Raw genomic sequence first — 25340 nt, forward strand, 5'->3', positions numbered from 1 at the left:
CCCCCCTCCCCCCTGCTCGGCCCCCCCCTCCCCCCACTGCTCGGCCCCCCCCCTCCCCACTGCTCGGCCCCCCCTCCCCCACTGCTCGGCCCCCCCTCCCCACTGCTCGGCCCCCCCTCCCCACTGCTCGGCCCCCCCTCCCCACTGCTCGGCCCCCCCTCCCCACTGCTCGGCCCCCCCCTCCCCACTGCTCGGCCCCCCCTCCCAGCTGCTCGGCCCCCCCTCCCCACCTGCTCGGCCCCCCGTCCCCCCCTGCTCGGCCCCCCGTCCCCCCCTACTCGGCCCCCCCTCCCCCCCTACTCGGCCCCAACCCCCCTGCTCGGCCCCCAACCCCCCTGCTCGGGCCCCCCCTCCCCCCTGCTCGGCCTCCCCTCCCCCCTGCTCGGCCTCCATTCCCCCCTGCTCGGCCTCCCCTCCCCCCTGCTCGGCCTCCCCTCCCCCTTGCTCGTCCCCCCCTCCCCCCTGCTCGGCCCCCCTCCCCCCTGCTCGGCCCCCCCTTCGCCCATCTATACCCTCCTGTAATTGAAGGCTCCTCACTATTTGCCACCTCACCCATTTTCGTATCATCCGCAAATTTCCGGATCAACCCTCCGACATTGATATCTGAATCATTTATATAAACCACAAACAGCAAGGGCCCCGACACTGATCCCCGCTGGACCCCACTGGACAGGCTTCCAGTCAGAAAAACACCCCTCGCCCATCACCCTCTGCTTCCTGCCACCCTGCCAATTCTGGATCGAATTCCCCAAATATCCTCATGGGGACTCCTCCCTTCGCTATCAGCTGAAAGAACTGATACAGTTCTTTCTGATACAGGGAGGGTACAGCGGGCTGTACCCTCCCCGCGCCCCGGGCTGTACCCTTCCCGCGCCCCGGGCTGTACCCTCCCCGCGCCCCGGGCTGTACCCTCCCCGCGCCCCGGGCTGTACCCTCCCCGCGCCCCGGGCTGTACCCTCCCCCGCGCCCCGGGCTGTACCCTCCCCGCGCCCCGGGCTGTACCCTCCCCGCGCCCCGGGCTGTACCCTCCCCGCGCCCCGAGCTGTACCCTCCCCGCGCCCCGGGCTGTACCCTCCCCGCGCCCCGGGCTGTACCCTCCCCGCGCCCCGGGCTGTACCCTCCCCGCGCCCCGGGCTGTACCCTCCCCGCGCCCCGAGCTGTACCCTCCCCGCGCCCCGGGCTGTACCCTCCCCGCGCCCCGGGCTGTACCCTCCCCGCGCCCCGGGCTGTACCCTCCCCGCGCCCCGGGCTGTACCCTCCCCGCGCCCCGGGCTGTACCCTCCCCGCGCCCCGGGCTGTACCCTCCCCGCGCCCCGGGCTGTACCCTCCCCGCGCCCCGGGCTGTACCCTCCCCGCGCCCCGGGCTGTACCCTCCCCGCGCCCCGGGCTGTACCCTCCCCGCGCCCCGGGCTGTACCCTCCCCGCGCCCCGGGCTGTACCCTCCCCGCGCCCCGGGCTGTACCCTCCCCGCGCCCCGGGCTGTACCCTCCCCGCGCCCCGGGCTGTACCCTCCCCGCGCCCCGGGCTGTACCCTCCCCGCGCCCCGGGCTGTACCCTCCCCGCGCCCCGGGCTGTACCCTCCCCGCGCCCCGGGCTGTACCCTCCCCGCGCCCCGGGCTGTACCCTCCCCGCGCCCCGGGCTGTACCCTCCCCGCGCCCCGGGCTGTACCCTGCCCGCGCCCCGGGCTGTACCCTGCCCGCGCCCCGGGCTGTACCCTGCCCGCGCCCCGGGCCGTACCCTCCCCGCGCCCCGGGCCGTACCCTCCCCGCGCCCCGGGCCGTGCCCTCCCCGCGCCCCGGGCCGTGCCCTCCCCGCGCCCCGGGCCGTGCCCTCCCCACCCCCCGGGCGGTACCTTCCCTGCGCCCCAGGCTGTGCCCTCCCCGTGCCCTCCCCGCGCCCCGGACTGTACCCTCCCCGCGCCCCGGACTGTACCCGCCCCGCGCCCCGGGCTGTACCCTCCCCGCGCCCCGGGCTGTACCCTCCCCGCGCCCCGGGCTGTACCCTCCCCGCGCCCCGGGCTGTACCCTCCCCGGACTGTACCCTCCCCGGGCTGTACCCTCCCCGTCATAATCTTGAGTTTTCAGGCCGGAGGTAATCATCAGTCGAATACCAGATAACTTCAAAGAACCTTTTATTTACCGCGGGGTTACCCAAGTGTAACTTCAGAGTTACAGCAAGTGAAAGCAATTGTCTCTTTGTTACAGTTAACTATATACTTGTAAAACCCCTCCTTCATATAATTATTTCTTTCAATCATTAGCCACACAGTTAGCTCATTAGTTGCATTGCATTGCAATTCTTTATCAAGGAAGGAGTAGCCCATCCCACGGTTGCGTTTCGTTCCCACAGACAGTTCACAGGTTCCCACAGACAGTTGCGATCGCGTCAAGGCCATACCAAGCCGAACACAGAAGTAATTCATCTCACAAGGCACGTACACATATTACACAATCTTGACATTCCATTTCCCATCAAGCTCTGATTTTAACTTGACCAAACTCTCATTCCATTTCCCATCAAGCTCTGATTTTTACTTGACCAAACTCTCATTCCATTTCCCATCGAGCTCTGATTTTTACTTGACCAAACTCTCATTCCATTTCCCATCGAGCTCTGATTTTTATTTGACCAAACTCTCATTCCATTTCCCATCGAGCTCTGATTTTTACTTGACCAAACTCTCATTCCATTTCCCATCGAGCTCTGATTTTTACTTGACCAAACTCTCATTCCCCCCTTTTATCATTTCATGATAACTTCTAATCCATAGCCACCTGCCTCAGTCTTTCCCATTCTATCTGCACTTCTACCATTTTCCTACGTTCCTCTGCATCTTCTTTCTCATCCATTAGGCTCACTTCACGTTGCTGTATTAACTGTGGGGGAATTACTGCTGCACTGACACTTTTACACAAGCATTTCATTAGGAAACTAAACATGATTATTACAAGTATCACAACTCCCAGGATCACTAATCCATGCACCAGTTAAGACCCCCATGATCCGCCCAGATACGTGTTTATGTGTAATTCCCTTTTCTGCCTTTTGTTTACGTTACGTCTTGTCCTTTGGAGGGTTGATGTTTGATCCCTTTCACTTTCTTGCCAATAAGGGTTGTTCTTCACTAACACATCTCCCCCTTATACTTCTGTCCTGGCGGTACTATGCCTGTTTTTGCAACTATAGTCCCAACTACATCCAATCCGATGGCAGGGCAGTCTTCCTTCAGTTCTTCCATCAAGGAGCAGGGTTTGGTGCGATCGTCGCCACGTAGGCCGAACATCCGTCCACCGGGGTCACGTTCCAGGATCCTCCTTCCTCAGGGTCGTTGTTGATGCCGCGCCAAGTGTCGTCCACGGGTGATGGACCCATTTTCCGCTGCCTCCGCAGGTTCTTTGCTTGGCCTCCCCATTTGCCTCCAAGAGTCCCATCAGGATCATGGTGATAAGTAGGTACTTCATCCTACAGGCTGGGTGGAACTGTAACCTAAGGCTTGGACACAAAAACGGTTACTTTTCATTTCACTTCAAGGCCTTACAATGATGGATGTGGGTCCAGGCATTTTCCCCCAGTCCTTTCCTAATCCAATTGTGAATCAGGACATACTCACCCGGATTAATCGTGACCGAACTGGACAAGGGAGGTATTTCCTCACAAGCAGCTCGCACCCGTGGATGGAGGCCTTAGTTAAAGCTATCATATAGTTGGCCATTTCAGTAGTCATGTGGTGGAATTGGACGTCCTTGGGGTCTTCTTGATCCCAGGGGGTGCGAAAGGGTCTGCCGTATAGAATTACAGCGGGACTCAGTCGTGTCTTTCCCGCCGGGGTTGCACGTATCTGGAAGAGGGCAATAATTTGAGCCAAGTGGCTCCAGTCTCTAGTCTCCGCCTGTAGTTTTGCCAGTTTCGTTTTTAATGTCTGGTTAGCTCTTTCTACCATTCTCGCTGCCTGGGGTCGGTACGCGCAATGTAATTGTTGTTTTATTCCCAGCTGAGTACAAAATTCCTTATTGATCTGTCCCACAAAATGAGGTCCATTATCAGCGCTTAATCGACGTGGAATCCCAAATCTAGGAACAATTTCTCGCATCAAAACTTTTACTACTGTGGAAGCTTTGTTATCTACAGTGGGGTAAGCTTCTATCCACTTACTAAATACATCAACAATAACCAATACATGTTTATAACATTGGCATCTTTCCAACTCAATGCAATCCATCTGGAGTGTCTCAAAGGGACCTTCCGGTAACGGGGTTTTACCCATTCCACGGGGTATTGCTTTTCCAGGGTTATATCGCTGGCATACCAGGCAACGACTGCTAATGTTTTGTGCTATTTCCTGCAGTCTTGGATGCTACCAAGCCTTCAGCGATATATCACCCGTAGCTCGTGCACCACAACGAGTTGCAAAGTGAACACATTCAGTGACCCAGGCTGCCAAGACGTCGGTCAGACAAGTTTGTCCTGCCGGGGTGACCCACAACTTAGTTACGTGATCATAATGACACCCCATTTCTTCCCACAACTCTCTCATACTCTTAGGCGCGTCCTGCAACTTAACGACGTCGGTAATAGTTGGCATTGGCTTCTCCGAGGGAGACCGGCTTGGTGAGCTTTTAGTCTGACTCATCATTCTTGGCACCACCATTGGGAGGCTTCTTTGGCTTGGTGGTCTGCCTGTCTATTTCCTATATCTGTTGGGGGTTTTTACCCGATGTATGGGAAGTGCTTTTTATAACCGCCATTTGTTTGGGCAACATCAGGGCCTGTAGCAAGTGAGAAACTAATGCCTTGTGTGAAATTTGTTTGCCGGCGGATGTCAGAAATTCTCTATTTCTAAAGCTCCAATTCCACCACTGCACCACTATTAATCCTGCAAATTTTCTCGCCAATCCACCCCTTGAGGAATAACACCCTGGACACGATTGCATGTCACTTATAAAGCAAGATTCATCTGTCAGGGAGCACCTGCCCCTCTTAGCGACCCAGACCTGACCATGTTTACAGATGGAATTGCTTCCATCGGTGAAAGGGGGGGAGCGGTTATGAAATGAAAATGGCTTATTGTCACGAGTCGGCTTCGAATGAAGTTACTGTGAAAAGCCCCTAGTCGCCACATTCCGGCGCCTGTTCGGGGAGGCTGGTACGGGAATTGAACCCGTACCAGCCTCCCAGAACCCGCAGACCAAGGCAGGCTGCTGGCCTGCCTTGGTCTGCTTTCAAAGCCAGCGATTTAGCCCAGTGAGCTAAACGGCCCCTATCAGGATATGCCATAGTAAATCAGGACGGGAAAACCTTGGAGGCAGCAGCCTTTGAAACCCCGTTCTCGGCCCAACAAGCCGAGTTATTTGCCCTAATTCGCGCTTGTGTCCTCGGAGAAATGTAATGAGAACTGGCTGTCTTATCAGACTTCTGTGTTACTTTTAAAATTAAGACTATGAAAATTGCAAAATGTGTTTTCTTTCATTTTAAAACTGGGAATTAATTCTTACGCTTAAACAGCTATTTGTTTCCTATATTAGGTGTCTTAGAAATACCTGGCTTCTGCAGTTAAGTAAAAATCCTTCTGAAGCCTATTCTAAAATTCCAGATTATAAACCCAAGGTTACTTTCTCAGAAGATAAATCGTAGCAGAGAGAGATATTAACATTCACAGACCAAGCATACACATTCTCACAGGTCGCAAACATCAGAGTAAAGAGACAGAATTTGAAAATGAAATGAAAATCGCTTTATTGTCACGAGTAGGCTTCAATGAAGTTACTGTGAAAAGCCCCTAGTCGCCACATTCCGGCGCCTGTCCGGGGAGGCTGGTACGGGAATTATCACAATAGCTCAATTAAAATACTGAACAAATTTTTTCATTCTCCTTCGAAAACTTTATCTGTGTTGTTCCATTTAAGTCAATTTCCACTGATTAATTTTAGAGGCATTGGCTATTCTTAGCGACTATATTTCTTTGTGCAGATGACCTGCTTGCTGAAATGGTTAAATGTTTGTACAGAATCGAAAGTGGTAGAGAACTTGGCATGATGCCATTTTTATCTGTTATCTGACATCAAAATTTACTTATTCTTTCCTTCAATGTTACTCAAATTCATTTCTTGATCTTCAAACTGAATTCAATTTTCAATGTTCACCATTTAACCAGTTTGTGGATAGAGACATTACTGGATGTTTATTTTTCTTTTATTTCAAATGAACTGAACCACCGCCGAGTCTATCTGGACGGCCTGAGACGATCTGAAGTTATTTTAGACAAGAATCCATTGGCAGCAGGGTAGCATGGTGGTTAGCATAAATGCTTCACAGCTCCAGGGTCCCAGGTTCGATTCCCGGCTGGGTCACTGTCTGTGTGGAGTCTGCACGTCCTCCCCCTGTGTGCGTGGGTTTCCTCCGGGTGCTCCGGTTTCCTCCCACAGTCCAAAGATGTGCGGGTTAGGTGGATTGGCCATGCTAAATTGCCCGTAGTGTCCTAATAAAAGTAAGGTTAAGGGGGGGTTGTTGGGTTACGGGTATAGGGTGGATACGTGGGTTTGAGTAGGGTGATCATGGCTCGGCACAACATTGAGGGCCGAAGGGCCTGTTCTGTGCTGTACTGTTCTATGTTCTATGTTCTATTGTTAAGTTCCTAACCTTAATCTTGTATTGACTTTACTCCCCATTTTTCGTTTTGGGAGAGGGATTTGTCATCCTCAGATATTCCTAAACAAAAACTAATTGAGTGTTTTAGCCCCTTTCTGATCTTTTGGATTTTATTTGATTTTTTTTTTCCTTGAGACATTCCTGGACAGTCGTTAGCCGTAATTAGAACATAGAACATAGAACAGTACAGCACAGAACGGGCCCTTCGGCCCTCGATGTTGTGCCGAGCCATGATCACCCTACTCAAACCCACACTATACCCGTAACCCAACAACCCCCCCTTAACCTTACTTTTAGGACACTACGGGCAATTTATCACGGCCAATCCACCTAACCCGCACATCTTTGGACTGTGGGAGGAAACCGGAGCACCCGGAGGAAACCCACGCACACACGGGGAGGACGTGCAGACTCCGCACAGACAGTGACCCAGCCGGGAACCGAACCTGGGACCCTGGAGCTGTGAAGCATTTATGCTAACCACCATGTTGGCAGTTTTGTGATGTCTTTGCCAGTTTGCACAATTTGTACTGCCGCTATCTTTACTATGCTTAAAGGAGCCAGAGCTTAAGTCCTTTAAACTAGCCTGTTTTCCAAATGGTGTGAAGGTTTAATTTATGTCATTTGTGCTTCTAACTTTATTTGTCTTATCTCTACTTCTGTGTATCTCACCATTTTATTCTGTCCCACAAAGATCACACCCATCTTTGATCATTTCTTTTTTTGTACCTGAGTATTTTGCTCTTCAAAAACCCCCCAAAAAAGTTTAAACTGACTCTTTTACTCATTTGGCCTTGATACCAGATTCGTTGGATGTTACCTTACCCTTTAGGGGCCTCACGGTAGCATGGTGGTTAGCATCAATGCTTCACAGCTCCAGGGTCCCAGGTTCGATTCCCGGCTGGGTCACTGTCTGTGTGGAGTCTGCACGTCCTCCCCGTGTGTGCGTGGGTTTCCTCCGGGTGCTCCGGTTTCCTCCCACAGTCCAAAGATGTGCGGGTTAGGTGGATTGGCCATGCTAAATTGCCCGTAGTGTAAGGTTAATGGGGGGATTGTTGGGTTACGGGTATACGGGTTACGTGGGTTTAAAGTAGGGTGATCATTGCTCGGCACAACATCGAGGGCCGAAGGGCCTGTTCTGTGCTGTACTGTTCTATGTTCTATGTTCTATCTGTCCGCTTTGCCGAGTGACTCTAATTTTTGCCGGTCAAAGGTTTGACTACTCGCCTTGTCCACCGGCTGGAGCGGCTTCCAGCTCAGCAACATCCTTCCAGACTTGCACCAAATGTTAGGGGTGAAAATATTCACACGAAGGCCTGAGTATCAGTAACAAAGCAGTTTATTATGTCAGAATTCTGGGAGATAAGATCTGGGGACTCCGCAGTCCCTGACAGCACCTTATCTCACTTAAACTTAAACTCACATGGATTACTATACAGATTCAAGGCGGATAGCCTAATGACTTGGTTCTTTTCCCATATGCGCATTCCTTTTTTCCAAGACCTTGGCTGTTTTAACTATTCCTTTCTCCGTCAATTTTATACCCAATTTTAATGCATTAGTTCCCCCCCCAGTGGCCATTTTTCTTCTCCTAAATTTTCGTGCAATTCCCCCGATAATAATCTCAGCTGCTTAGAGTGTTCCAGATACTGTTCACAAAGCGTTTGCAGTGCGCTGCCACTCTCAAAAGTTGTGTCTAAAGTATTACCCATTGTACCCTTTATCTGATGCCAGATGGTCCTTCCGATTACAATTTAATAGCGATCCTAGATCACTAATCCAATTTTGAATTTATCACAGGGTTATCCTGCCCTGTTTTCCAATTGATTAAGGATTAAAGGGTCCGCACGCTTTTGCCCTGTTTATGTGTTGTTAAGCAGAGTTATCTGCATCTGCAGGGGATTATAATTTAAATCACGGAGTAATCGCGCTCCGTACAAGCCAATTAACAGCTCGAAGGTGGCACCGTAAAGATTCTATGTCACCCGCCTTACAAAGTTAACGGGAACCTTTTATCGCGAAGGTTTTAGGTAATAACAAGGAACATGTTGGCATCGATACCTCTACCTCTTTTAACTATTTCTTAGGGACTCCAACCCTTGTTCTATAGAGGAATTTAACCTCAGGGACTCTAACCCAGCTCTTTAGAGGAATTTAACCTCAGGGACTCTAACCCAGCTCTTTAGAGGAATTTAACCTCAGGGACTCTAACCCAGCTCTTTAGAGGAATTTAACCTCAGGGACTCTAACCCAGCTCTTTGAATTTCTGGGGTTCGCCGGACTGACCTGAATCTCGTAGGGACGTCTCCAGCAGCAGGCAGTCGGACAGACTCGCGACCGGGACAGCGAAGGGGAAAAACCAAAGTGATAAAAATACTCACATTTGGGGGCCCTATTTCCCCTACGCGCCCGGAGACGATCTGCCGCTCACACCGTCTGCTTCTGTCGCCGCACCAGAGATCCCCGTACGGGCCACCATATGATAATCTTACATTTTCAGTCCGGAGGTAATCATCAGTCGAACACCAGATAACTTCAAAGAACCTTTTATTTACCGCGGGGCTACCCAAGTGTAACTTCAGAGTTACAGCAAGTGAAAGTAATTGTCTCTTAGTTACAGTTAACTATATACTTGTAAAACCCCTCCTTCATGTAATTATTTCTTTCAATCATTAGCCACACAGTTAGCTCATTAGTTGCATTGCATTGCAATTCTTTATCAAGGAAGGAGTATCCCATCCCACGGTTGCGTTTCGTTCCCACAGACAGTTCACAGGTTCCCACAGACAGTTACGATCGCGTCAAGGCCATACCAAGCCGAACACGGACGTAATTCATCTCACAAGGCACGTACACATATTACACAATCTTGACATTCCATTTCCCATCAAGCTCTGATTCTAACTTTTTAAAAAAAATTTAGATTACCCAATTATTTTTTCCAATTAAGGGGCAATTTAGTAAGGCCAATCCACCTACTCTGCACATTTTTGGGTTGTGGGGGCGAAACCCACGCAGACATGGGGAGAATGTGCAAACTCCACACGGTCAGTGACCCAGAGCTGGGATCGAACCTGGGACCTCAGCGCCATGAGGCGGTTGTGCTAACCACTAGGCCACCATGCTGCCCTGCTCTGATTCTAACTTGACCAAACTCTCATTCCATTTCCCATCAAGTTCTGATTTTTACTTGACCAAACTCTCATTCCATTTCCCATCAAGCTCTGATTCTAACTTGACCAAACTCTCATTCCATTTCCCATCAAGCTCTGATTTTTACTTGACCAAACTCCCATTCCATTTCCCATCAAGCTCTGATTCTAACTTAACCAAACTCTCATTCCATTTCCCATCAAGCTCTGATTCTAACTTGACCAAACTCTCATTCCATTTCCCATCAAGCTCTGATTCTAACTTGACCAAACTCTCATTCCATTTCCCATCGAGCTCTGATTCTAACTTGACCCAAACTCTCACCCGCGTCCCGGACTGTACCCTCCCCGCGCCCCGGACTGCGCCCTCCCCGCGCCCCGCACAGTTCCCGCTCCGCTCCTGTTGCTGGTATTGTCTGGTGTTGAGTATTTAATTTGAGTAAATCAGAAGGTTGCTGTTCTCAATTTAACAAGGCGCTTTCACAGATTAATGAAGCTTTGTGTTTTCTCTTTAATTAGCTTCAATCCCTCATCGACTGAACCTTTTCTACGTTGCCAATGATGTGATTCAGAACTGCAAAAGGAAGAATGCGATTATTTTCCGTGACGCTTTTTCAGAGGTTCTGGTTGAAGCAGGCGCGTTGGTGAGGTAAGTGAAGTGTTTTTCTTTTTAAATATCCGTGGAGTATCATTTGGAACGGCTTTGTGGAGAGCAAACCTGGATTAAGTACCCCCCACCCCGCCTTCTGTTCCGTAAAAGTCTTGACTAATGTTTGCTCGATTGCTGCGTGATGGAGCCTGCCTCTGTGCTATTGTCAAGGTCGTTGTCTCTTCCTTTTTTTTCCCCCCCTTTTTTTTGCCGTCACGTTTTTGATCCGTGGACGATTAATAGACCTGTGGCTTTAAGGCAAGCGGCCTGCGCCTTTAGTTCAAGTGGAGAATTTCGGTCGGCGTGATCACTGTGCTGGTTCAAACTGGAGCTGTCGACAGACTAGCACCAGGGACACAGATTGGCTGGGGCTCGGTTTGATTGATTGGCCCATGAATTGGCACAAAAGGCTGTGCTCTGCCCAGTGACAGGTGGGGATTGAGTCTAATCCCGCTGGAATATCTTCAGCGCTTCCTGTTCGGTTCGCAAGGGATCTAAGTCACCCTCTCGACAGAAAGATACGGGCCTGAATGTGAACCTCCAGCAGGAAGGCCCAGTTTGATCAGGAATAAACCTTCTCTCCAGGAAGCCTGCTGGCTATAATTACCGCGTTTCCCGGTGTTACGGGCCAGGGTTTAGAGTGTTGGGTGGGGTTACTGGGTTATGGGGATAGGGTGAAGGTGTGGGATTGGGTAGGGTGCTCTTTCCAAGAGCCGGTGCAGACTCGATGGGCCGAATGGCCTCCTTCTGCACTGTGAATTCTATGAACCCCAAAGTGTATCACGGAGTTCACCTGACCCACAATAGATTGTGGTATGGGGAGCACACGGCCCACTCTACAGGTGTGGCACAGCAGAAATGTAAAAGTATTTTTGAAAGCAAAACAATGTTTATTCTATGAACTCAAGTTAAACTTTTTAAAACATACAGTGAACATCTTAGCAACCATCAATTCAAATACAACCCCCAAAGACTACAACACTAAGTAATCCTTTAAGCTTTCCTTTTTAACATCCATACGACTGAAAAAACACATCCGCTTAAAGTCACGACTGAAAACATTTATAATTCTGAATTCACCAAATGATCAAGAGATAGTCTTTTGATGGCAGAGAGATCAACAGTACACCTGCTCTGTCTGGCTTCAGCTCCAACACTGAAAACGAAACTAAAACACACCCTGCAGCAAACAGCCTAAAACGAAATTAAAAAAGCTGACAGACAGCCCAGCTCCACCCACTCTCTGACATCACTGCAGTAGTAAACACCCATTTCTTAAAGGTACTCTCACATGACACTAGCGTGCGGCGACTCTGAATGACTGACTCTGCATGGAAGACCTTTCTCAGCTGTAAACCAGACACTGATCAACCAGCGCGCCGTGAGGAAGGCGTGCGAAACAACCACCGTTTGAAACAAAGTCACAACTTTAGACCTTCATCCATGTTATTTTTTACTCCTTTCCTTGCCTCTGTGTTTGTCTGTCTTGTGTGTATGGGTGGAGAGTGGGACAGTTAAAGTGGGTTGCAGGTATTTGCTTGTTATCCAGTTGTATTTACTGAATTTTTCATAGTACTTGGTGGAAATAAACAGTTTTGTGTTTGAACTTACAACCCTGGTGACTGTGATTATTGGGCAGCCAAAGAGTTCGGGAAATTTTATTGAATTATTGGTCAATTCACTGGTGTTGTGACTCCGGGGCACGTGAGGCACTGGACCAGGCTGGCGTAACACTACGTAAAAGGCCTCTGTGGCACGCGCCTCTCTCTCTTCTCTCTGTCTCTCCTCTCTCTGTCTCTCTCTCTCTGTCTCTCTCTCTGTCTCTGTCTCTCTCTCTCTCTCTGTCTCTCTCTCATCTCTGTCTCTCTCTCTGTCTCTCTCTCTGTCTCTGTCTATCTCTCTGTCTCTCTCCTCTGTCTCTCTCTCTCTCTCTCTGTCTCTCTCTCTGTCTCTCTCTCTGTCTCTCTCTCTCTGTCTCTCTCTTTCTGTCTCTCGCTCTCTCTCGTGCTCTCTCTCGTTCTCTCTCACTCTCTAGCTCTCTCGCTCTCTCTCGCTCTCTCTCTCGCTCGCTCTCTCTCTCTCTCGCTCGCTCTCTCTTTCTCGCTCTCTGTCTCTCGCTCTCTGTCCCTGTCTGTCTCTGTCTCTCTCTCTGTCTCTCTCTCTCTGTCTCTCTCTCTCTGTCTCTCTCTCTGTCTCTCTCTCTGTCTCTCTCTCTGTCTCTCTCTCTCTGTCTCTCTCTCTCTGTCTCTCTCTCTGTCTCTCTCTCTCTCTCTCTCTGTCTCTCTCTCTGTCTCTCTCTCTGTCTCTCTCTCTGTCTTTCTCTCTGTCTTTCTCTCTGTCTTTCTCTCTGTCTTTCTCTCTCCGTCTCTCTCTCTGTCTCTCTCTCTCTCTGTCTCTCTCTCTCTCTGTCTCTCTCTCCGTCTCTCTCTCTGTCTCTCTCTCTCTCTGTTTCTCTCTCTCTCTGTCTCTCTCTCAGTCTCTCTCTCAGTCTCTCTCTGTATCATTTATTATCCTCACTCTGTCCTGCAGCAGCATGCCAAGGCCTCTCCAGCGGCATTTCTCCGCAGCCCGCGCGGTGCGGGGGTTATATCCTCTCCGCCGAATCTCGCACCATCCTAACTTTCCAGCTGGGAACCAACAGCCGGTGGACGGTGATGGTGCACGGCCTCCTCGCGCGCGTCCGCGGGTAATCAGTGAGATCTTGCTGCCGTTGGCTCCCAGAGCCTTGGTGCCCGGAGAGGTCAGGGGGATCTGCTGTCGATGGTAGTTGTAAGTTGCATTGTGCCAGCACGTTCTCATGCGCGCGTTGACATTCTGCGCTGCCTATCTGTTTGACGAGACAGGCCAGACTGCCTTTGTTCGGTTGGAAAGAAGTGTTTTATCCTGCTAAACCATTCTGGCACCAACCGCCCCCTTGGTGATGATTTACACTCTTATGTTATATTTAATATCCACTCAGACGTTCCAGATTAAACGGGCAACTGATGCGATCGGTGACCTCGTTATCTCCTCCACCCTAACCGAGGAACGTGCGCTGAGGCGTGCAGGCATCAGCAGTCGCCTCAGCAACTTGACAGGACAGCAGCTGAGAGCGTTTGACACCACCGGGCGCCCAACGAGTGATTTCCCACCTCCTCCCCGCCCCCTCTCCCATTTACACCATTGTCCCTGTGGGAGAATTAGTCCCGTCTTTACGTTTCGATTTACAACGCTGTTTTAACAAACCAATTGTGTTGCACGCCTGAGGACCGTAATAATAACAGTTTATTGTCACAAGTATGGAGTTACTGTGAAAAGCCCCTAGTCGCCACATTCCGGCGCCTGTTCGGGTAAGCTGGTACGGGAATTGAACCCGCGCTGCTGGCTTCCTGCATCATAAACCAGCTGGCTAGCCCACTGAACTAAACAAGTCCATAATCTTTTATTCTCATAGTATGAAGTTACTGTGAAAAGCCCCTAGTCGCCACATTCCGGCGCCTGTTCAGGTAAGCTGGTACAGGAATTGAACCCGTGCTGCTGGTCTTGTTCTTCATTACAAACCAGCCGTCTAGCCCACTGAGCTAAACCAGCCCTGAGTAACCACTGTGTAAGGGTCCTCCCCTGTTTGTTCCTGTCTATTCCTTATTTCCGCTTTCTTTTATTTTTGCCGTTACGTTTTTGATCCACGGACGATTAATGGACCAGTGACTTTAAGGCAAGTAGTCCGTAAGTGACCTGTACCTTTAATTCGAACAGAAGATTCCAGAAGGCTGTGCTCTCTTAGACTGGTGTTTGCAGTGATGACTCAGTTTGATTGATTTGGCTGGTGGCCAACGAATTGGCCCAAAGGGCTGTGTTCTGCCTGGTAACAGGTGGCGATTGGATCTGATCCCACTGGAATGCTTTCAGAGTACGAAGTTCCACTTTGGTTTCACTCTTGATTCTGCAGCCTGGATGGAGGCACCTCACTTAACACCCTCCAAAAAGATCCAACTAATTCCCTACAAAAGGCCTCTGCGAGGGCTGACCCTCTCTCCAGCAAGTCTGCGGGTCACCCTCTTGAGAACGCAAAGGCCCAAAGCGAAACCACGCGCTGAAAGCGAGGTTTAACATGGAATAAAGTGTCTACAGAAACATGTCGGCCTGAAGGCGAACCGCGAGCTGAAGGCCCAGTTTGAAAAGAAACCCGAGTGTCTCTCCCGAAAGCCTGCTGCGCGTAAGTACTGAATTTTCTAACGTTGCGGGGACCCTGAATGAAGATCGTTACCGGCTGTAAACGAGCGACTTTGATCAACTAGCGTGCTGTGAGGAAAGTGTGCTAAAGAACCACCGTTATCTTTTGACCTTCATCCTTGTTATTTTTACCCCTTTCCCACCCTCTGCGTTTGTCTGTCTTGGGTGTATGGGTGGAGGGTGGGACAGTGGGTATCGGTATTCGCTTGTTGTTATCCAGTTGTATTTCCCACATATTTCCCGATGGTTCTTGGTATGAATAAACTATAATTGTGTGTCTACTTCCCAACCGGGGCGACTGATCATTGGGCGGCCAGCTTGTGTTGTGACTCCGGGGCACGTGGGGCTGGAGTTGACCGTACACTTGCCCAGGGTGACGTAACGACTGCCTGTAATCGATCGGGGCGTGATAAAGAGTTGCACTGGGTCAGCATTTAGAGTTTAAGATGACCTCTGCACTGGCAGATGGCTTGAAGTTGTTTTGTATCATGCGAGCAGGCTTTCTGTTTGCATGCCTGTACCACATTGGTACCATCATATGCTCTTGCAATTAGATATTTTCACCCTCCTCTTCATGTTTGTGTCTCCTTTTCTGGAGGTGTTGAGTTCTAACGGGTGCATTCCACATCACGCCGTCGCTGTCTCAAGCAAAGGTCACTGGTTAGAAAGTGTCGCTCATTTTTCTCTCCCCCTTATCTCATCGGTTATTACCTCGTATGCGATGGGATAAAATGGTCTAATTCTCCGCCTTCCCCGACCTAGCTGACCCCAACTGGGCGACATTTGAGCTGACCGTCGTTGTTAGCGGGTGGTGGGCGTGCGCCTACGTGTTGTGTGTGTGTACGTACGCACATCGGTTGAGACTAGACTTTCGCTGAGAGAATGGTCCCTTGGTCAAGTTGTCTCCGGCCTACAGCTTCCTTCTGCACAGCTCGCCTGGTACAGGGCAGGAAATTGGAATCGGGCAAGACTTCAAAAGGAAAGTTACGGCCGATGCTGGATTCTGAAACAAGAGCAGAAAATGCTGGACGATATTAGCAGGACCGACGGCCTCTGCGAAGGGGGCAAAGCTAGCTTCAGCAGAATGAGTGAGTGGGTGCACGCAGTATGTGCAGATGCAGTATAACGGGGATAAAAGTGAGGTTATCCGCTTCGGTAGCAACAGTAGGAAGGCAGATTATTATCTGAACGGGTGTAAATTGAGAGAGGCGGATACTCAGCGAGACCTTGGAGTCCTCGTGCATCAGTCGCTGAAAGTAGGCGCGCAGGTACAGCAGGCAGTAAAGAAGGCAAATGGTATAATGAAATGAAAGTCACTTATTGTCACGAGTAGGCTTCAATGAAGTTATTGTGAAAAGCCCCTAGTCGCCACGGCCTTCACAGCGAGAGGATTTGAATATAGGAATAGGGATGTTTTACTGCAATTGTCCAGGGCCTTGGTGAGGCCACACCTGGAGTATTGGGGGCAGTTTTGGTCTCCTTCTCTGAGGAAGGATGTTCTTGCTCTCGAGGGAGAGCAGCGAAGGTTTACCAGGCTGATTCCAGGGATGGCGGGACTGTCGTATGAGTAGACTAAATCGGTTGGAATTATATTCATTGGAGTTTAGAAGAGTGAGAGGGGATCTCATAGAAACTTTTGATATAGCTCCTGGAGCTAAAGAGATCAAGGGGTATTGAGGGGGGGGGGGGGCAGGATCAGGGTATTAAGTAGGCTCGAAGGGCCGAATGGCCTGCTGCTTCTATTTTCTGTGTCCCTAACATTTTGCGCCTCATCCAGTTTAATTGGGCAGCGGTGCGTTTGGGTGAGTGAAGAGTCCTTTAAACCAGTCTGTCGATCTGTTCCTTGACGGTCGTGATAGCGGGCACTCGTTTCACTCGGGTAAGCTAAAGACTTCTCAGTGGAACTTAATTCAGGCGAAGGTTGTGTTTTTATTGCCACATCTTGTTTTAAAAGAGTTCAGATCCGAATGGGATAGTTCATTTCACTCCGATCCCGGACGAGCCCCCTACAGTGGCTGGGACACTGGACAGAAACCCCAATACTTTTCTTAATTTCGTGAGGAAAGGGTATCCCGCTCCAGGAGTGATTTCACCCAAAATAGCGATATGGTTTATTAAAACAAACTTCATTGCTAACACAGTATTAAAATATCTTTAGCATCACACCAGAAAATAGCTCACATTTACCCCTTACACAATGCTAATTAATACAGTGAATACACTAACGCTTAACTGCTATCTTTATTCCCAGTCAAACAACAAAAAACCCCACCTCTGCTCTCAATCCACTGTTAAATACATTGAGCATTCAGGAATACCTGTGTTATTGATATTCTACTTTGTGACCGAGATCCTTCGACACTGCTTTAAAGAAAGGTGATCATAGAATTTACAGTGCAGAAGGAGGCCAATCAGCCCATTGAGTCTGCACCGGCCCTTGGAAAGAGCACCCCATTTAAGCCCACGCTTCCACCCTATTCCCGCAACCCAATAACCCCACCTAACCTTTATAGACACTAAGGGCAATTTAGCGCGGCCAATCCACCTAACCTGCACATCTTTGTAATGTGGGAGGAAACTGGAGCACCCGGAGGAAACCCACGCAGACACGGGGAGAACGTGCAGACTCCGCACAGACAGTGACCCAAGCCGGGAATCGAATCTGGGACCCTGGAGCTCTGAAGGAACTGTGCTAACCACTGTGCGACCATGCTGCCCAGACCTGAATCCTGTGAGAACCATGCAGAAACTCTGGCGGTATTCCTTCCCAAGTTGCTTCACCTTGTTTCAGCTCCTCCTTCCAACCGCACCCTTCTGAGCTGCTTGGAAAGAAACTGCTCCAGGCGTTTCTTTTAACTAAACTGAGAAGCTTGACCTCTGCTCAGGTCTCGAACTAACACTGCTTTTCTGAAAAATTCCTGATACCATGGCACCTTCCAATAATTGCGTTGTCTTATCAAGCTAAAAGCTAGTTAACTCCACAAGGAACACCCCCCCCCCCCCCACACACACACCAATCCAAACAGCATTCCATGTGCCAAGCTTTTACGATACTTTAATTGCACCTCTGGCTCCAAAACCCGGTTGTCTTTCAAACCAGGATTTTTTTTAACCCGTGTCCGCAGCGGTCAAGCACACGCTAACCCCAGGCTTTTAACGCTGACTGCACCAACCACCTATGATACAAAACATCTGAAATCCCTACATACAGTCATCACAACTTAATTTGAAGTTAGAATCTCAGGTGTTTGGCAGGTCAAGTGTCTTGGGAATGTGTGTTGATCCCCAGGTTAAACCATCACCAGTCGACTCTCCTGCCCTGCTACCAAAGGGGAAAGCCGCCAATGGTCACCTGGGACTGTGGCGACTTGACATTTTGCCTTACTAACCATGATGGAGGAAGCAGGGGGGCTGCAGAAGGACTTTCCCAGGCTCGGAGAGTGGGCGAAGAAGTGGCAGATGGAATACAATGTGGGAAAGTGTGGGGTTGTGCACTTTGGAAGGAGGAATGGAGGCATGGACTATTTACTAAATGGGGAAATGCTTAGGAAATCAGAAGCACAAAGGGACTTGGGAGTCCTTGTTCACGATTCGCTCAAGGTTAACGTGCAGGTTCGGTCGGCAGTTAGGAAGGCAAATGCAATGTTAGCATTCCTGTCGAGAGGGCTAGAATACAAGAGCAGGGATGTACTTCTGAGGCTGCATAAGGCTCTGGTCAGACCCCATTTGGAGTATGAAAATGAAATGAAATGAAAATCGCTTATTGTCACGAGTAGGCTTCAATTAAGTTAATGTGAAAAGCCCCTAGTCGCCACATTCCGGCACCTGTTCGGGGAGGCTGGTACGGGAATCGAACCGTGCTGCTGGTCTGCTTTAAAAGCCAGCAATTTAGCCCAGTGAGCTAAACCACCCCCTGTATTGTGAGCAGTTTTGGGCCCTGTATCTAAGGAAGGATGTGCTGGGGCCTTGGAAAGGGTCCAGAGGAGGTTCGCAAGAACGATCCCTGGAATGAAGAGCTTGCTCACACAAGAAACGGTTGAGGACTCTGGGTCTGTACTCGTTGGAGTTTAGAAGGATGAGGGGGGATCTTATTGAAACTTACAGGATACTGCGAGGCCTGGATAGAGTGGTCGTGAAGAGGATGTTTCCACTTGTCGGAGAGACTAGAAGCAGAGGGCTCCATCTCAGTCTGAAGGGACGGTCCTTTAAAACAGAGATGAGGAGGAATTTCTTCAGCCAGAGGCTGGGGAATCTGTGGAACTCTTTGCCGCAGAAGGCTGTGGAGGCCAAATCACTGAGTGTCTTTAAGACAGAGAAAGATAGGTTCTTGATCAATAAGGGAATCAGGGCTTTCTGATGATGTCTGTAACTGTTTATAAAGCCAAAAACTACCTCAATATGTTTATTAATAAGGGGATCAAGGGTTATGGGACAAGGCAGGAGACTGGGGGTGAGAAAAATATCAGCCATGATTGAATGGCGGAGCAGACGCGATGGGCCGAGTGGCCTAATTCTGTTTCTATGTCTTCCGGTCTTATGGAATAAGATTTAAATACATTTAAGACAACGGTAAATATTTTATAACGAGTTACCGAAAACGCCCAATCATTTATACATGAATAGAACCGTCAACTTCAAATGGTAAAAACAAATGAAATATTTACACTTTGGACGCTGAGGGAGCGCATTGCTCTCGCAGACAACGTTGTGAACAATCAGCACACACATCACTTCCCCGTGCCGTATGTGCTGGAGGGGCCCTTATTCCCCTTTCCTTTATTTTGCCGTTATCATTATTGATCCATGGACGATTACAAAGAACAAAGAAAAATACAGCACAGGAACAGGACGTTCGGCCCTCCAAGCCTGTGCCGACCATGCTGCCCGCCTAAACTAACATTTTCTACACTATCGGGGACCGTATCCCTCTATTCCCATCCTATTCATGTATTTGTCAAGATGCCCCTTAAACGTCACTATCGTCCCTGCTTCCACCACCTCCTCCGGCAGCGAGTTCCAGGCACCCACTACCCTCTGTGTAAAAAAAACTCGCACATCTCCTCTAAACCTTGCCCCTCGCATCTTAAACCTGTGCATCTTTAAGTAAAGCAGCATGGAGAATGAGGAGTTCAGACGTTACAGGAGAGAACGCTCTGCTGGCTTGAACAGGCGCTTCAGACTTCTCGGCACCAGAGGGGAGAGATGGGACTCTGTTTGATTGATTGAATGAATTGGCCAAAAGCCGGACTCTGCCCGGTAACAGGTGGCGATTGGATCCTATCCCAGTGGGGCCGTTCTCGGCGAACAGGGAGCAGTTGAGTCTTGGACACAGAAAGACAAGGACCAGCTTTCTCTCCCTCTCCTGAAAGATTGAGTGCTGCATTCCTGAAACAGCAGAGAACCCAGAGGGAAACCAGAGAGTGGTGTATTTCTGAAACTGCCGATACGTGAATGAATCTACGGTCAAACTTTGAACTGCAAAGCAAGAGAGGAGTTGAAGGATCTTAGGATTGCGAAGTTTATTCAATTCATGGTTACCGGTTGTTCTGAGTACATTGCTGAAACTCAGTAGAAATTCAAGTTAAAAACTTGTCAGGTGCAAATAAGAATTGTTTTATTTGGAGTTCATTGGTTACAACTTGAAAATCATTTAAAAGGTAGTTTGTAGACAATTTGATTTTCTTCAAAGAATCACAGGAATTATCTTCTGAGACAATAGCCCGAACACAACTTTAAAAGTCAAAGTCTGAAAATGAAATATGAATACAGAACTCTTTTCTAATTTCCTGTCCTCTCCTTTCTGTCTCTCTCTCTCTCTGTTTCTTTCTCTCTCTGTCTCTCCCTTTTCCTTTCTCTCCGGCTCTTTTTCTTTCTTCTCCTCTTCTTCTTTCTTCCCAAAATGGTGGCCAAATCGTCCATGGATATACTATTTCATATCTGTCTTAAGGGGTCCGATCACACCCCAATATAATCCTAATTGGTTTGGGTTAGACTCAAACACATTTGATTTGACAGCAAGCTGTCCATCTTCACTATGTAAAGAATGTGGTATTGTGCTTTATCAAAACCAGCAAAAACTGGCCTAATGCTGACCTACCTATTGCCACAATGGAGACATCATGCTGACCTCACTGCTGCAACAATGGAGAACTTATGTTATCTCGTCATGCCATACTAGGCATAATTCCGACAATATAATTCAAACTGTTTTTTATAAGATTGTTTCAATGAGAATGTTGGAATCAAATATATATATATATTATATTTGATTCGATGTTTTAACTGTCCATTTATTAAAAACAAGGCAACACAGTCTAAAATGTTTCAGCTCGCATAATCATGGAATGTAATTCACCCTAATCTCAAAAGGCGTGAGAATCGTGCAATCGTTCATTCCTATTCCTCGTTGCTATGGATTCAACCCTTGTCCTTGGAAAAATGTAATGTTCTTATCAGACTTCTGTGTTTTGCAAACTCATGACTGAGTTTGGAAATTATATGTTTCTTTCATTTTAAATCTGGGAATTAATATTTATGCTTTAAGCAGCTTTTTACCTATATTAAGTGTATTTAAAATACCTGGCGTCTACAGGAGTAATGTGCGAACTACGATTCTTTTTACCCCTTTCATCCCGTGTGTGTTAGTGTGTCTGTGTGCGCATGTGTGTGTGCGCATGTGTGTATAGAGGGCTGGGGCGCAAGTTAGAGCAGGAAATTAGATAATAGTTAACCAGTTGTTGCGGCATATTTCATTATAGCTCTTGTGAATAAGAAGACATTGTGATTAAATTTACAAACCTAGTGACTGTGATTAACGGACAGCCGAGGACCCAAAGACTTACGGTATTTTTCCAAGAATTATTGGTTAAATCACTTGCGTGTGGCTCCGGGTCAGGTGGGGCCGGAATTGACTGGACCCCAGCTCAGTGGTGTCGTGACGGTGCGTTATCAATTCAGCCATACCGGCAGGAAAAAAAAAAACACGAGGTGGATGGAAATCAGCGGAATGTGGCAGCCCGGCATATGGGTAACGGCCAACAAAATTGTCTCGTCGTCCACATTCGTAACCCAGCTGATCCGCATGTGCCCCCCCCCCAACACGTTAGGTTTCAGCATCAGTTGACACGATGAGTAGCCTGGAAGCGAGGCAGCACCTTTCGCTGTCCTCCAGCTCATTTTCGAATCGGAAGCACAGTTCTGTGATGAAGGGATGTGAAGTTCTGGGGACAGTTCAGAGACCGAAAGTGTTGCATTACCCGTTCGCTTAAGTTGCAAAGCATTTGCATTATAAGCTGCAAACGAGGGCGATTAGTGATTTAACATACCCGGGGAACAACTGATTTACGTAATAATGTTGCATGACGGGGCTCGCAACATTAAATGTTGTCTCAAGGAGCTATCTACAGTTAAATTCCGCTTGAGAAATCTGCTTTTGCATAGACGTACACCCTCGGCTTGGTAACGGCGCTATCCCCCTGTGCAAGTGGATTGCACCTGCATAGCGACAGGACAGACGGTGCCCCACAAGCCGAATTGCCCCACCGTGCGTTACGATTTAGGTGATTGGAGAGGGGGAGGAACGGCCTGGAGCCCGTAGCCAGAAGCTGCGGCAATCCTCCGTCCCGTATCCAACCGGTTGTTGAGATGACATCTCTTAGGATAAGGGGTAGTTGCTTTAAGACAGCGATGAGGAGCAACTCTTCTCTCAGAGGGTTGTGAATCTGTGGAATTCGCTACCCCAGAGTGCGGTGGATGCCGGGAGATTGAGTAAATTTGTGGAGGAGATGGACAGATTTAAAATCCGTAACGGGTTGAAAGGTTATGGAGAAGGGGCCGGATAGTGAATCGAAGCCACGAGGATGCAGACTCCTGCTCCCAGTTCTTATGTTTGGAGCGGATCAGGACCTTCACTCTCCAAGAGGGATTAATTGGTCTGTAAAATGTGTGATAGAAAGTAGTTTGATGTGCAAGATCGCTAGGGGAAGGGATGGAGGGATCCAGACGAGCACAGTGTGTCCATCCCTCTGCCCCAGACGGATAGGAAACACCGTCAGGGAGCGTGAAGTAGAGGTACAAATATGTAGACAGATTATAGAACAATGTAGGAGCAATAGGGTGGTTGTGATGGGAGATTTTAACTTCCCCAATATTGAATGGGACTCATGTAGTGTTGGAGGCGTCGATGGAGCAGAATTTGTAAGGAGCATCCAGGAGAGTTTTTTAGAGCAGTATGTAAATAGTCCAACTCGGGAAAGGGCCATACTGGACCTGGTATTGGGGAATGATCCCGGCCAGGTGGTTGATGTTTCAGTCGGCGATTACTTTGGGAATAGCGATCACAATTCCGTACGTTTTAGAATACTCATGGACAAAGACAAGGGTGGTCCCAAAGGAAGAGTGCTAAATTGGGGAAAGGCCAACTAACAAAATTCGGCAGGAGCTAGGGAATGTAGATTGGGAGCAGCTGTTTAAGGGTAAATCCACATTTGAAATAGAACATAGAACATAGAACGATACAGCGCAGTACAGGCCCTTCGGCCCTCGATGTTGCACCGACATGGAAAAATCTAAAGGCCATCTAACCTACACTATGCCCTTATCATCCATATGCTTATCCAATAAATTTTTAAATGCCCTCAATGTTGGCGAGTTCACTACTGTTGCAGGTAGGGCATTCCACGGCCTCACCACTCTTTGCGTAAAAAACCCACCTCTGACCTCTGTCCTATATCTCTTACCCCTCAATTTAAGGCTATGTCCCCTCGTGCTAGCCACCTCCATCCGCGGGAGAAGGCTCTCGCTGTCCACCCTATCTAACCCTCTGATCATTTTGTATGCCTCTATTAAGTCACCTCTTAACCTTCTTCTCTCTAACGAAAACAACCTCAAGTCCATCAGCCTTTCCTCATAAGATTTTCCCTCCATACCAGGCAACATCCTGGTAAATCTCCTCTGCACCCGTTCCAAAGCTTCCACGTCCTTCCTATAATGAGGCGACCAGAACTGTACGCAATACTCCAAATGCGGCCGTACTAGAGTTTTGTACAACTGCAACATGACCTCATGGCTCCGGAACTCAATCCCTCTACCAATAAAGGCCAACACACCATAGGCCTTCTTCACAACCCTATCAACCTGGGTGGCAACTTTCAGGGATCTATGTACATGGACACCGAGATCCCTCTGCTCATCCACACTACCAAGAATTTTACCATTAGACAAATATTCCGCATTTCTGTTATTCTAATGTGGGAGTCTTTTAAGGAAAGGTTGATTAGAGTGCAGGACAGACATGTTCCTGTGAAAATGAGTGATAGAAATGGCAAGATTAGGGAACCATGGATGACGGGTGGAATTGTGAGACTAGCTAAAATGAAAAAGGAAGCATACATAAGATCGAGGCAACTCAAAACTGATGAAGCTTTGGAGGAATATCGGGAAAGTAGAACAAATCTCACACGCACAATAAAGAGGGCTAAAAGGGTCATGAAATATCTTTGGCTAACAGGGTTAAGGAAAATCCCAAAGCCTTTTATTCGTATATAAGGAGCAAGAGGGTAACTAGAGAAAGGATTGGCCCACTCAAAGACAAAAGAGGGAATTTATGCGTGGAGTCAGAGGAAATGAGTGAGATTCTTAATGAGTACTTTGCATCGGTATTCACCAAGGAGAGGGACATGACGGATGTTGAGGCTAGGGATGGATGTTTAAATACTCTAGGTCATGTCGGCATAAGGAAGGGGGAGGTTTTGGGTATTCTAAAAGGCATTAAGGTGGACAAGTCCCCAGGACTGGATGGGATCTATTCCAGGTTCCTGAGGGAAGCGAGGGACGAAATAGCTGGGGCTTTAACAGATATCTTTGCAGCATCCTTGAGCACGGGTGAGGTCCTGGAGGACTGGAGAATTGCTAATGTTGTCCCTTTGTTTAAGAAGGGTAGCAGGGATAATCCAGGGAATTATAGACCTGTAAGCTTGACGTCAGTGGTAGGCAAACTGTTGGAGAAGATACTGAGGGATAGGATCTATTCACATCTGGGAGAAAATAGACTTATCAGTGATAGGCAGCATGGATTTGTGCAGGGAAGGTCATGTATTACAAACCTAATAGAATTCTTTGAGGAAGTGACAAAGTTAATTGATGAGGGAAGGGCTGTAGATGTCATGGACTTCAGTAAAGCATTTGATAAAGTTTCCCATGGCAGGTTGATGGAAAAAGTGAAGTCGTATGGGGTTCATAGTGTACTAGCTAGATGGATCAAAAACTGGCTGGGCAACAGGAGACAGAGAGTAGTGGTTGAAGGGAGTGTCTCAAAATGGAGACGGGTGACTAGTGGTGATCCACAGGGATCCGTGCTCGGACCACTGTTGTTTGTGACATACATAAATGATCTGGAGGAAGGTATAGGTGGTCTGATTAGCAAGTTTGCAGATGATACTAAGATTGGTGGAGTTGCAGAGAGCGAGGAGGACTGTCAGAGAATACAGCAAAATATAGATAGATTGGAGAGTTGGACAGAGAAATGGCAGATGGAGTTCAATCCAGGCAAATGCGAGGTGATGCATTTTGGAAGATCTAACTCAAGAGCAGACTATATGGTCAATGGAAGAGTCCTGGGGAAAATTGATGTGCAGAGAGATCTGGGAGTTCAGGTCCATTGTACCCTGAAGGTGGCAACGCA

At 48.8% G+C, this 25340-nt stretch overlaps 1 protein-coding gene across 2 annotated transcripts in view; it reads left to right on the plus strand.

Annotated features, from left to right (window-relative positions):
• LOC119958705 (regulation of nuclear pre-mRNA domain-containing protein 2-like) overlaps positions 1-25340 on the plus strand; it is an 83547-nt gene that overhangs the window by 36727 nt on the left and 21480 nt on the right. For both annotated transcript variants that reach the window (XM_038787280.1, XM_038787281.1), the window contains exon 2: positions 10318-10447. In XM_038787280.1, coding sequence (XP_038643208.1) covers positions 10318-10447 — 130 coding nt within the window. The remainder of the gene's footprint in view (positions 1-10317; positions 10448-25340) is intronic.

Source organism: Scyliorhinus canicula, chromosome 30, assembly GCF_902713615.1.
Source record: "Scyliorhinus canicula chromosome 30, sScyCan1.1, whole genome shotgun sequence".
Taxonomy (NCBI): domain Eukaryota; kingdom Metazoa; phylum Chordata; class Chondrichthyes; order Carcharhiniformes; family Scyliorhinidae; genus Scyliorhinus; species Scyliorhinus canicula.